Source organism: Rhyacophila brunnea, unplaced genomic scaffold (genome assembly GCF_057557595.1).
Source record: "Rhyacophila brunnea isolate RB1 unplaced genomic scaffold, BYU_Rbru_1.0 scaffold_17, whole genome shotgun sequence".
In the NCBI taxonomy this organism is placed as follows: domain Eukaryota; kingdom Metazoa; phylum Arthropoda; class Insecta; order Trichoptera; family Rhyacophilidae; genus Rhyacophila; species Rhyacophila brunnea.
In genome coordinates, this window is record NW_028232827.1 from 24,153,119 (window position 1) to 24,166,679 (window position 13,561).

Genomic DNA, 13,561 nt, shown 5'->3' on the forward strand with positions numbered 1-13,561 from the left:
ACCAAAAATTCATGTCTGAGTGGACAGAGCAAATCGTCATGCGCTGACTATTAGTTAGAGTAAGATGCAAGCTAGATCGGGCTTACTCATAATTATTGCCGGGTCGTTTTTGAGACAAATATTAAGTGAGCTTATATCGAATTAAGTCCGCTGATATTAAAACAGTAAGTTTTAACACTGGCCGAGTCGCTGAAAATCGGGTGTCATTTTAAGAAGCATATGATTCATCCAGTAGTATATCAATGTGTAAAAGTTACAATGTTTACCTTTTTATCAAAAAATGCAATAAAGTGAAAGAAATTTCATATTATTTTTATTCATTAATCATCCCAACAGACCTGTACATGACCACATTCTATTACACAATCATAATTGTATACACAAAAGACACTCCAACTTTACTTTATTGTGTCCCAAACTGTACTTAGTACAGACTTAGGGCCATTTTGAAAAAAGTCAGTTTTTGAATGAATTTTTTTGAAGTTTTACTATAATTTTTAATGTTATTTATATATTATGTTTTCGAGTCTGAATTTTCTATGAAATTGCCAAACATTATAGTACCGAAAAATTAAGAGGTAAATTGCAAATCACAAAAATATGATTATCTCAAAATCAGATTTTTAGACTTAGGCCGGTTTGGAATGTCACTCTTCAATTGCATAATATGTATTTATCATTGAAATTGATTTACTCAACATTGTCACCGGTGCACTTGTATTCCTTCAATCCTTAGCTCATCAAAAAGTAAAGTAAAGTAACAAATTACATATTATTTATAATAATTGATATCTTTTACAAAACCATCTAAACGTACTTATTTTACAAGTGTTAAATAACTCTGTAGTAAGTTGGAAACTGGTATTATATGCACAAGCAATTCTTTTTTTTTGTACGGAAACTATAAACAGCATTTGCGCTGGTTACATATATGTGTTCATTCAATCCTCGGCACCTCAATTATGTGTATAACAATTGGAAATTTTGAATGAAATAAAACACGATAAATATGAGGATAAATTTATTCCATATTACAGCACAAGACAAACCGGAATGTCACATTGTTACCATTGCATTTTTTTTGGTGGGGTTAGGCAACCCCGACCCGCCGACATATTGTCTGTCAGATACAAATTGAATGAATGCTGAGAGACAAAATTATATTAGAAAAATACCTACATACCGACAACCGCATATCGTCCATTTGCATTATTCCGCATCATTCTCATAACGTTACGATTCATGAGATATAACAACGTGCAACCTTTATATTATTAAGTGTATATATTTATCTTCGAAAGTAAAATTAAAAGTGATACTGATAAAATCCGGTTTGTATAAAACCTACTGAAAAAAAAAATGTTTTAATCGTCTAACGAGCGTCGCGTTACAATATTGGCCCTATCTAAATTTGATTTTCAGTGGAAATAGTTTTCATAGGCGTGGCGGGCGCGTAAGTTTTACCGCCGCGAGCCGCCTCGTGTCTACAATAAAACAATAAAACAGACGATAACTCCTCCTGCCGCGTAAGTCTCCCAACGGAACCGAAGAATAATCCATCACATCGAAATAAAAACAAAAATCAGTAAGAAAACGTCGGTAAACGGACAAATCAGATTACAAAAAAAAAAACATTCAAGCATTTATTACGGTCACTCGCTGTAGTTCCAGAACACGTGAGACCCTGACCCTGTCAGCAGCTGGTTTTTGAAACGCGTTTTTTAACATTACTTAACAAAACTCAATCTCTCGGTCTGACAAAATTATAACTAAAATTAAAATATTTCCACTTAAGTTTTTCATCAGAATCATCGCGGGCGACTCCTGACTGATGTTCGATTCATAAATGATTAAAATTACTTAATACTATCGACTTAAGACGCCGGTTAGGACCTAGCACCCAAAATACTACCGAGCGAGAACGGTTCAGTATCGTTTCAAACCCCCCCCCCGTCAGTCGTCACTCCCGTTTCGTATTCATTTTAGAAAATAATCATTACAAGATGGGAATGAATTGAAGGTACATGGAACTTTTATATGTATTGTTTGTGTACAGAAGAATATCAGTGCACAGTTATACTTTAGTTACAATGATATAAAAATACACTGACAAACATAAATGTCTAAACAGATAATGCACGGCGTTCATGCGCCACCCGTAGCCGACGGCAATATCGTTGAAACGACCTGAAACGTGCAAGCTCAATAATAATTCTGATGGAAGTTCACACATTCATCACAGAGTAGCGTCTTGTCGACGACACACAACAATGAGCGGTTGTTAAATGGAATATTGACCGGTGGTTAAGAAAAGGTTGTCTAGAGGGGGCCACGGCGTGTTCCGGGAGCGTCCGGGCGGACGGGCATCGCGCGACCCCGCCCTGGCGCTTCACCTCGCATCCGTACCGTTGAAGGCTCTCCAACGTCACAATGACCGACATATTACAATCATAATAATAATAAAACTTAATAGTATATGCAGCGATTCAAACATTATTTTATAATACAGAGGAATAATAGTATACAAATTATAAATTAGATAAAAGCATGATGCCCGATACATAATATATATATATATTTTTTTGAAGCCTCCTCACTGTTAATGACCTGTGTTACATTATGATGGTTTTGACTAAAGGGCGGTTAATGATTTAAGTGAAATATGATTTTTAAAGGATTTTCTACAACACTAAGATATAATATTTCTGTGTATCAACCTATGTAAATTAAATTGACAAGACAATATGTACTGTCATATCCTTCGATATAAGAAAGATATAAAAGGCCTTCTCCCTGCCAAAAACAAGAGAAAGACTTAAAATGCGGGGAACGGTATTAAGCACTTGAAAAAGTTTTGTTTGATTTTGTCAAAACGCGTAGGTGTAAAATAGACCACAGACGGTGGGTGAGGCTTCATTTATGTAATGGTTAAAATATAGTTCGCACTCATTGTCGTGTCACTTAGTCACTCGGTCACTCTCTCTTCTCTGTTCACTGCCATGTGTGAGTGTTAGCGGTTAGCGTTCTTCAACTGGTTGGACAGCCAGTCGAGGCCCTCGTAGAGTCCGTCCCCGGAGGTGGCGCACGTCGCCTGGATGTACCAGTTGCGATTCCTCAGCGAGTGCAGCCCCAGCTTGTCTGTTATTTCCGCCGCGTTCATCGCGTTTGGCAGGTCCTGCGCACACAAATCATGTTTCAATTAACTTTTATTCGGGTGTTTTTATTATCCTTAAAAAATTACCTCCCATTAGAATACAAAGGGTGTATGCAAACAACTGCCCAAAACTTATTTACATTCAATTGGTAACATAATTAATTACGTGCAAAATTTTCTTTTCTCATTCTAAAAATTCTTTTTGTCGAATCTGAGCTAGCCACATACAGCGACCGAATATGTAAATAAGTGCTAGTTATAGAATTAGTCCTTTTTATTATGAAATAGTGCTTTTGCTTATCAATGAAAACTGGATTTGATCGATTTTTTTGTTACACTTTTATTATCAAATAACCAACTCGGAATAAATAAAAAACTGAGGCGATTATGCACGTGATGCCTTTATATATATTCTATCATGGAAACGATGCTGGGTACTATATTAAGCCGCGTACACACTGGCGTTGGCAACATCATTCATATAGCAACTCGATTTAACCCATCTATTAAATCTCAGGATAATAAAGTAATAAAAAAGAATGTCATTAGTGCAAAAACGCATTAAAAATTGAAAACAAAAATAGAATATAATAAATATTTTATGCGGTTGTCAAGTTATCTATGAGTGTAAATAGCTTTACATGTCAAAAATTCACAATAACTAAGAAAAACGCAAAGGCAACGGTTAAATGAAATGCATATACCTTACTTTTGCTTCTATGCTTGTCAACGAATATTACTTCATCGTGGTATCATTGTCATTGGTCATTACTTCTAATAAGCAATGAATACAAATAATATAAATACCAAAATTGTTTTTTGTTTTACTCGCTTCCCTCTTATTGGGTTAAGTATAGATAAAACCAGATAACTTAATCTCTGACGATATTGATAAAACAAGTGACGTGTGATACGCAATTTGATTATATTACAGAATGCGTACCAGCGGTGGGAAATTATTGGCAAAAAACCGGTGATGGTCTACTCATCTCTTAAATAAGGCATTTATAAAAAATTTTAATGTGATTATGAATATCTCTGTTCATGTCATTATAATCATTCAAGTATTTAAATTGATAAATACATTATGAGATAATTGAATTGTCTGAGGTGCATAATAATATTGCATTCAAGTCTCAGATATAAAAAAATTAATCTTTGGTGGGCAGGAATGCGACAGATAATGACTACAACTCTCCTAATGAAAATCTATTATTAGAATCATTAAAGTAAAAATAAATAGCACGGCAGATGAACAGTTACCATAGATGCAACACTTACAATATTGCATTTCTAATTGCCCTGCGTAATAATAGGATTGAATAGTATTTACAGACCTGTTTGTTGGCAAATATAAGCAGCACGGCATCCCTCAACTCGTCTTCTGACAGCATCCGCATCAATTCCTCTCGCGCTTCCCCGATACGCTCTCGATCGTTGCTGTCTACCACAAAGATTAAACCCTGGAAAAAGTCATATGTTATTAATTTCGTGAAAGAACAGTTGTGCAGAAATGCGGAAACGGAATACAGTGGAACCCCGATCTACCGTTCTCACATAAATCATTTTCCCGCATTTATCGTTTCTTTTAAATTGAAAATTGAAATCCTTGAAAACCGTAGAATCGGGGTTTCACCGTAATCGTTTCTGTTCCGCACCGCAGTGTCCCGAGACCCTTATTATCCAAGTGAAATCACTTTCCAATATCTGCGAATACTTCATTAATATCGTTTATACTGATGATTGTACGATGAATTTTGCCATGGCCACACTGAAGTCATATTATGAAACACTAGGCATCATAGCATTCTCAGCTGCTTGACATAAGAAATTATATCTTTTTCAAGGTTTCATAGTCAGTTTTCATTTATATACTAATCAAATTGCCTCAAATCAAATGTCCGTCTCTGAAACCGTGGGTCGCAGATCCAAAACAAATGCTATTTTATTCAATGTATATTTGAGTCAGAGTAAAAATCCCGTGAGTTGGGAAAATGATTAACTATTTCTCATAAATATATATTTATATGTCCTCCACCCTGTGCTGAGACACATGTTAATTAAAAATTGCTTCAGATATTATTGAATGAAATTCAATCTACAGTTAAATTAAAACAATAAATATGCATGCGTACAGATCCCGAAATATACATATATATATATAATGTGTATGATTCACGAGAAACATAAAAATAATGATTAGAGTACTAAACAAGTACAATGACATATCATCATAACTCGAAAAACCATTAGAGATTCAATGAAGTGTGAAAAAGCAATCAACTATGTCAGCCAAATGAATTTAGACCCAACCCACAATCACTAATCTTTTATTGATGTCTTTCAACGTCTGCTCACAAAAAAATAAAATATTCATCCAGCTCTGCCTGAGTTGAAGAGGAAACTAACATACTGTGTAATACTGTCATCTCATCATCTTCATATTCAATCTAAACTCGGTTGATAGCGAACAATGTACTGACATAAAAACACCACTTATTACAGTATGATATTTTTTGTATGCGTTGAAGCTGGGGGGGTTAGCAGCATTTAGATGCACACGTTAATGAATCAACGAGGACTAATACTGATGATAAGATAAGAGAGAAAGGTTATTGCACAGAATGTGAATGTATACCTGTGTATTTTGGAAATAATGCCTCCAGAGTGGTCTAATTTTGTCTTGACCACCAACGTCCCATACTGTGAAACTGATGTTCTTGTATTCTACTGTTTCCACATTAAAACCTGCAATGAAAAGAAAAATTCTACATAACATGGGTTACATTACATCTCACAAAGCATTAAAATGAAGCATCACTGAAACAACAAATCGCAGAATTTTAAGGCATTTTTTCACATATGGTTCTAGTTACATTTTCGTGAATAGTGACTGAATATTCAGGGGGTTTTAAATTCATGTTAAACGAAATATCAAAAGTTTGTCAAAATCAACATAATGATTTTTGATTCATTTAAAATTAGATCACTGACACATAAATTATTGCAATTCACCCGAACTATTCCTCTCTGTATATTTAGGCAGATGGAGGCAGAACGTGAACTTCCTGCCACAATATCCCATGAGATTGATCGTAATTATAATAAAGCATTCCAATGAATACTTTGTAGCATAATGAAAATAATGACAAGAAACTGTGATTTATTTGTATCTAAGAAACAAAACGATATAATGCATTTTACGTTAATACATTTCGACTGGTTAATCTGTAAACCAGCCAACTGCACATTTGAGCAAAAATGAGATTTTGATGGCATTTTGTTATAAAGCATGTTTTCTATGCTCACACAATATTTCAAACTCCTAAACCTATAAATAAATCCATTATCAATCTTCACACAAGACAGCCAACTGCAGGTGAAAAATTTCCAATATCGTAAATGAGACAACTCCACTCTTTATATATAAAAGGGAAGCTAAAATAGTGTATTAATTCATTAATTAATTTATTCATGGTGCAGCTTATTTGTAAAAAAAATCCAAGTGTATTTTTGGAATTGTTAAATTCCGCTCGATAGTTAATTATTATGTTTTTTCTCCTTCCTGAACAATTTGCCCAAATGGAACCAAGCAGTCGATTTGCATCACTGTAATATTAGGAATCATTATGCAAATTAAATAGGAATATCAAAGAATTAGTTCCTATAACTCTATAACACTTTTCATACAGAGCAGTGCTATAATAGAGCACAGAAGTGTACCAAAAAATAAGATTGCAGGCCAATGGAATGGGTGATTAGAAAAAGGATATTTATTGCCTTAAATATCATATATTTTAATCTCAAATAATATAAAACAAAAGCGATATCGTGATCGATTGACTTATTAATGGACACAGGTTTAGATACCAAATCTCAATATTTAAGAGTACACTTAAGCACCATAAGTTAAAGAAATGAATTTACAACATGCATCATGAATGAAATTTGTATGATCTGAGCCACATGCTTGGCACAACCCCAATGGTTCCGTCACCATCCCTCTCTCACTGTGCAGTGGTGCTACAAAATCAATATACGCGCTGTCCGGCGCAACATCCATTTCCAGTAAAAAAAATCTATTAACCCTTTGGCTGCTACGATGTTGTGCAAAATCCGGTCAAGGATTGCTACCAATAATTGTTGATAAATAAAAGTATTGTATTATTTTTAGACACCTTACCACTCTAATTGATTCTGCGAAATCGGAATATTATGAAAACACGTTTCGTAATTAATTTATCGTTTTGTATAGATAACGAGGCAAGTAATTGACATATCTCTTTCTCGCTCTATCATACGGGCGATCGCGAGAGCGAGCAAAATGCACGATCCGCGCACCGAGTTTTGATTTTTTATCAGTTATTGGAAACAATCGGTTATGCCACACGAGGGATAATACAAAGTAGTGGAATTAGGAAACTACCCGGCTAAAAAGAAAAATTTTGCATGGTGGCCTCGTTAAAAGATCGCGTACATAATGCGTGATTTGTGAAAAAGGTCTTCATGGTGTTTGTTTATTGGAACATTTAAAATATGTATTGCAAATGATTTTATTTCATTATTTTTTTACAAATGAAACTGTTTTTCTATAGCACAAATCCACTCTACTTTAAACACTGAATTGAGTAAAAGTCTTTCCCATTATTTCAAATGCATAAAATAAAATAAAACATTGTTCTTCCACCAAGAATTTGACTGTAAACAAATTTTTATATGGCAAACTGAAATTTGTATTTGGAATTGTTTTTATTGTAAAAAGGGTGATGCCATGAAAAAAAATACAATAGTTATAAGTTCTAAACCTACCCAGTCACAAAACATATATGAATCGGGTTATATTACACAACAATAAAACTAAATAGATAAACAATGTTTCGTACCACTGGTGCAGTATGTTCCCAATTTAACTTAACATTTCAGGCATCAAAAGCAAAACGACGATCGTTGTTAGCATTTCTGGCCATTATAAAAAACAACGATATATCGTTGCGTAGCATTCTAAGGGTTAAGAAATTTATTTGTGAGACGGCCCAAATCTACATAGGATATCAGGGCCAATTTAAAAAATATATGTATACCTTTTCTAGGAGTGGAAATGATTTACTACCTAATTACAAAATATTTTCTGTAAAGCTGATAGCCACCTTTGTGATTTGAAGTATTTTTTTAAAATAAAAATCACACTGATGCCAGTCCTTTACTCAGTAAATTAATTTTAATTGGAACATAGCAGAGTACCATTTTGATTTACGTTAAATGTACATTGTTATCTCTTCAAAAATTTACTGTTTACTTGGAGATGGATAATTGAATAAAAACATCTTGCAGCGTGAATGAACACATCTCCTATTAATTGATTTAGATGTGGTGTATAGCAACCAACGAGATTATATAAAAATAAAGCTATTATTGTCGATTGATCATTCATGTGAAAAGTGAAACATCAATTTAAATGGAGATGTGTGAAAAATCAATGAATTGACCATCCGAATTTTTAAAACCTGATTATTTTACAATAATATATTATAATAGTATTCATTATGCGTATCGTGATTCAATTCAGCAATGATAATTATTAGGTGATAGATGTTATTTCATTTCAAAGTTCAAAAGTAAAACATTTTCTAGCATATAAAATAATATTAGATTTGAAACATGGAATACTTCAATTTTAAACATTTGTTGCGCGTGTTTGTGTTGAATAAAAATTTTGAACAATTATCGGTATGCATATATGAAATAAAAATCCAAAAGGCCATCGTTATTATTGGATCAGAAAAATATTTTAATTCCATTTATAAATGCTGTTCAATTGGAGAAATAAATGTAAGACAAATGAGATTTTAATTAGGCAACACTAGAAGTAAGTCAAAAGATATAAGTGAAAGTGAATTATCACTTATGAGTTGGTTGATATCATTGTTCACTGCCAAGTGTAACAATTGCAGAAATACACATATTAAAATTAATATTGCGTGCACTGAATACGGAAGTCTCATGTTATTTCGCAACACAAAATATGTTTACTTCAGTTTTATTTCGAAAACAACTTGTTCTCATTAATTACATAAATGTATGACAAAGACTAGAGGTGGAGAAATTGGTATTTCACAATAAGGCAGGCCCCAGGGTTATTAATAATTGTGCCCATGAGTACAGTTTTCCACATTAAATATAATGAAATAATGGAGCATTAACATGCCTATGTATAATACAATTAATCCTTTTGACGTGCAACATTAATTATTATATAATGTATTAATTGCAGCAAAAATTGAATCTAATTAATTTCAGACATGTTTACGTGCCCTGAGCAGTGCAGTGTACAAACTACAAACATAGATACCACAACTTTATTTTTTTAAATGATTCCTATCTCTTTAAATTTAAGTATCACAGCTGTGATAAACTCGAAGAAATCTAAATAAATGATTTAACCCATTGCAGACAGATTTAATTTTTCAGGATCATTTAAAAAGGCACACTGTTTACTAAAATTGATATAACTCATGTATTATTCATTCAATTCAAATAAATCTTTTAAATATTTGTAGGTTTTGAATTTTTCTATTAAGTATTTACATTTTAAGTAAACTTTGTGTATAAGTGGAATGAAAAAAACATGTCAAATATAGTTTTTTGGTTTTTTTTAGCCTTTTTTTATACAAAATGACAGAGATAAAAAGTCTATGATAGAAGTAAATAATAAAAGGAAGATATACTAAAACTGGAGCTAAATATAATACTCTTCAAGATATTTAGAAGATGGAGGGCCATTTTATGTTTATTACTGTCTCTAACACCTCATACCTAGCGAACTGATCATTATTTTGACAAATTTAAATAAAAATAGATTTTATAAATCAAATATTTCTTAAAAAATGTATTGGACCGTATATAACTAACATCATAAAATGATAGCTACATATATTATTAAGTAATTTCAACTTTTAAAAAAATCAAAATATGATTAAAAAAAAATTATTTTCATCATGTCCTGCACCCTGTAACACCGGCGCCAAATTGGCGCCGATGGGTTAAATATCACAATATAATATATGGTAACATAATATCAATTCAATCTTTCCTATGAAAATTGTATTTGTTTATCAAATTAAATGTATTTCAATAATAAGTAGTCTCTACAAAAATTGTACAATGCATAAAATGAATAATGTTGCATTTTTTAACAGCGTGATGTTTAGTCTAACACTGTATGAGACCTTACACGTGGCGTTTTCAAGCAGACAATAAACAAGTCTACGCCAACATGCAATGTATGGAAACAGACAAATCGATTGCTGCTAAAAACAGGTGTATAAGAGTGTTTGTAGACTTCATAGCTTAAATCCAATTGCCAAACAAGCAGCTTTCAGAGCAGTCCATAACATGCATGTTTGCAACCGATAGACGGGCAAACTCCTCAAACAATAGATATAAACCATTATCCGAAACGGTCACTAAGGAGCAGAGGTCAGCATTTGCTTCCAGATAAGTAGGTAGGTCAAGAATTTAAATAACTCAGCTTGGTCAAATTCACATGCTTTTCAGTATGCTTATTAAGATCCAGGGCACGGAGCTAATTAGTTGAGTAAATGGGTATCAACCGATCATTAAAAAAAGTCTGTCAAGATGCTTTCAAACTACTTACAAGGGATATTCTATATCAGTCATGTTCTAAGTATGTTTATTATTTTAAATTTGTAAACGTTAAACGTCATTTCTCGAGATTTTAATTTTAGGGAATTTCAAGATTCATATTTCTTGAGAAAGATTGAATTGCACATTGAATTAATCCATGAGATGAATAAAATTGAAATACGAAAAAGAAAACAAAAAATAACATCACATCCGTTTATCAGAAAATACCTGTTTGCAGTCGATTGTGCAAAACCGAATACAGGAACAAGCAAATGTCACAATACGATGTAGCACCCTACACACAAAACTCACTACCAATGATCATGGTTCCATACATCATACAGTACGTAAAATAATTCAAAATTAAAAGTCACTCCGGTGCGACCATCAAAAATATTTCAGGAGTTCTTGAGAATCAAATCAGTCAACCTAGATACTTACATATTCACACTTCACGACTGAATATGCACCAAATTGCAAACAAAAGAATTTAAATACAGTACACTCTCAGTAATCCGCCGCTCGATTATCCGACAACTACTATAATCCGCCGTTATTTTTACTAGCTGAAAGCACAGAATCAAGCTCTATAATTCGCCGATATTCGATTGTCAAATTCAGTAGTTCGCCGCGTACAAGGCTACAACGCAGATGAGAGGGGTTTATTTTGGAAACTTCTCCTTCGTAAAACGTACGTTCATCGCGAAGAAAGTAATGTACCAGGGAGGAAAGTGCCCAAGTACCGCATCACAATAATTATGCCGTGCTCCAATGCAACCGGGACACACAAACTGAAGCTTTTGGTCATAGGGAAAGCCAGAATCCTAAGCCATTCAAGAATATCTGCTTCACTGAACAACTGGTTGTGTCAAGTGATTTACCTACTGTTTAATATTTAGTTAATAAACTTAGTTTATATATAGGTATGTATAATTTAGTATATAAGTGATTTTGATTATAAATAAAACCGTCATTTGCTAGCACAAATTTGTCAAAAAAAAACTATTTACGAAATAGGTAAGTACCTACCTGTTTTAATTTTTACCATATTTTGTATGTATGCATTATAATCCGCCGCTTTCACTAATTGGACACTTGTCTGGTTTTTGGGGTGGCGGAATACTGAGAGAGTACTGTACTTTGCTGTACACAGTATAACCTATTGAGAATTAATGCCAGATCCAAATGATCTCAATGAAGGCTCAGCAAACGCAAGGTGAGCTTCGTCAGTTGTTTAAATGTAGTTCATTATCCATGGTCATGGAACCACTTTTCCTTGAAGGTGCATTTCAATCAAAGAACCAACGAAACAAACGCAGAAACGTTGCAATGTCCACAATAATATTATTAGCATTTGGGAAGATCTGGGATACGTATAATTCCACTGTCTAATAAATTTAACAAAGGGGCACCAATTTCTCGATCGGCGGTGCTTGTCAAACTTTAAACTTTGCAATGTTTACAGCTGAAATGATTAATTAAGAACTGTGGATAAATGGAAATGTTGATAAATTGAATGAAACAGTAAAGCATATTGGAAACTCACCGATTGTAGGTATTGTTGTGACAATTTCTCCTAATTTTAGTTTGTATAGGATTGTGGTTTTACCAGCTGCATCGAGTCCCACCATCAATATCCTCATCTCTTTTTTGCCAAAGAGGCCTTTAAACAAATTCGCGAACATGTTCCCCATGATGCCGACTTTTGTGTGTCACCTGAAATTGACAGTTGTCGCTTTAAATACAAACTTAGAAACTTATATTACGTTTATGAATGATGTTACCGCGCGAAGCTCATTTCTGACAATGCATTTTCATACACGTTGCAGAAGTGACACCGCATGATGAAACGCAAAAAATACAGTAACATCTTTTAAGCAATTTTCCTCCATGCGATGACTGTCGAAATGAATCATAAGTTCACGCAATATCGATTAAAATTAATCGCAAATAGCGCACATATACACAATCAAATTATCTAGCTAACACTTTCCTTAAACTGCTCATATTGAATAGCACGAGTAGTTTTATATGAGCACATTACATTCACGTCAAAAGTTACAACAAAAGATACGCCGACATAACCAGTTTGTCACCGCGGCGGTCACCACCCCAGCATAATTGAAATGACAATTACGCATGAAATAAACCGACACTTGCTATAAATGCATACGACTATGTTAAGGTTTTGAATTACGTTGTTAACTAGGATTTCTTACTTACGTTTGCTGGTACTATTGACTATTAATTGTAAAAAAACGCTAACACATAGACCGAATCCTACTACAATCGGCCGTATGTCAAAATGGCGGACGTGGAAGAGGATTCGTGCTTATGCCACGTATCGGGGAGAGAAAATAAAGCTGATTGGCTCATTTCGGCCACGTGACCACTATCTACTTCTTGGAATAGACACGGTCATCAGCGCTATCAAAATGAACACCTACCTACTTCCATAAAAAAATATTTATCATCTTTGTGGCTAAATTTATTTCTAGAATACACAATAATTTTATATATTTTTTAAAGCGTTATGCCAGCGCTCCATTGGCGAGCCAAAAGTCCGAGGACAATAAATCGTCCGATTTGTCTATGCCCTGCTACTGATCAATGAACGAATAAAAAAGTCGAGCTGTCAAAAGTAAAAAATTGCGATTATCGTAATGTCTTCTGATAACCCTATAATTTTGTGTTATTTATATGTAGACTTGCGTAAAATAATATAGCAGTGAAAACAACACAAGATTTACGTTTTCTTTTATG

General features: G+C 33.6%; 1 protein-coding gene across 2 annotated transcripts; it reads right to left on the reverse strand.

The window, feature by feature from the left end:
• Nucleotides 1-1,008: 1,008 nt before the first annotated feature.
• Nucleotides 1,009-13,100, reverse strand: Arf1 (ADP-ribosylation factor 1). 2 transcript variants are annotated; one of them, XM_085944347.1, is made up of 5 exons: nucleotides 13,022-13,100; nucleotides 12,345-12,514; nucleotides 5,793-5,902; nucleotides 4,492-4,617; nucleotides 1,009-3,175 (listed from the first exon to the last, which is right to left on the reverse strand). In XM_085944347.1, the coding sequence occupies exons 2-5, from the start codon at nucleotides 12,490-12,492 to the stop codon at nucleotides 3,011-3,013; spliced, it is 549 nt and encodes a 182-aa protein (XP_085800473.1). In that variant the 5' UTR covers nucleotides 12,493-12,514; nucleotides 13,022-13,100; the 3' UTR covers nucleotides 1,009-3,010. The 2 variants fall into 2 exon arrangements, with proteins under 2 accessions (XP_085800473.1, XP_085800474.1); XM_085944348.1 differs by having other exon boundaries at nucleotides 13,018-13,100.
• Nucleotides 13,101-13,561: the final 461 nt, after the last annotated feature.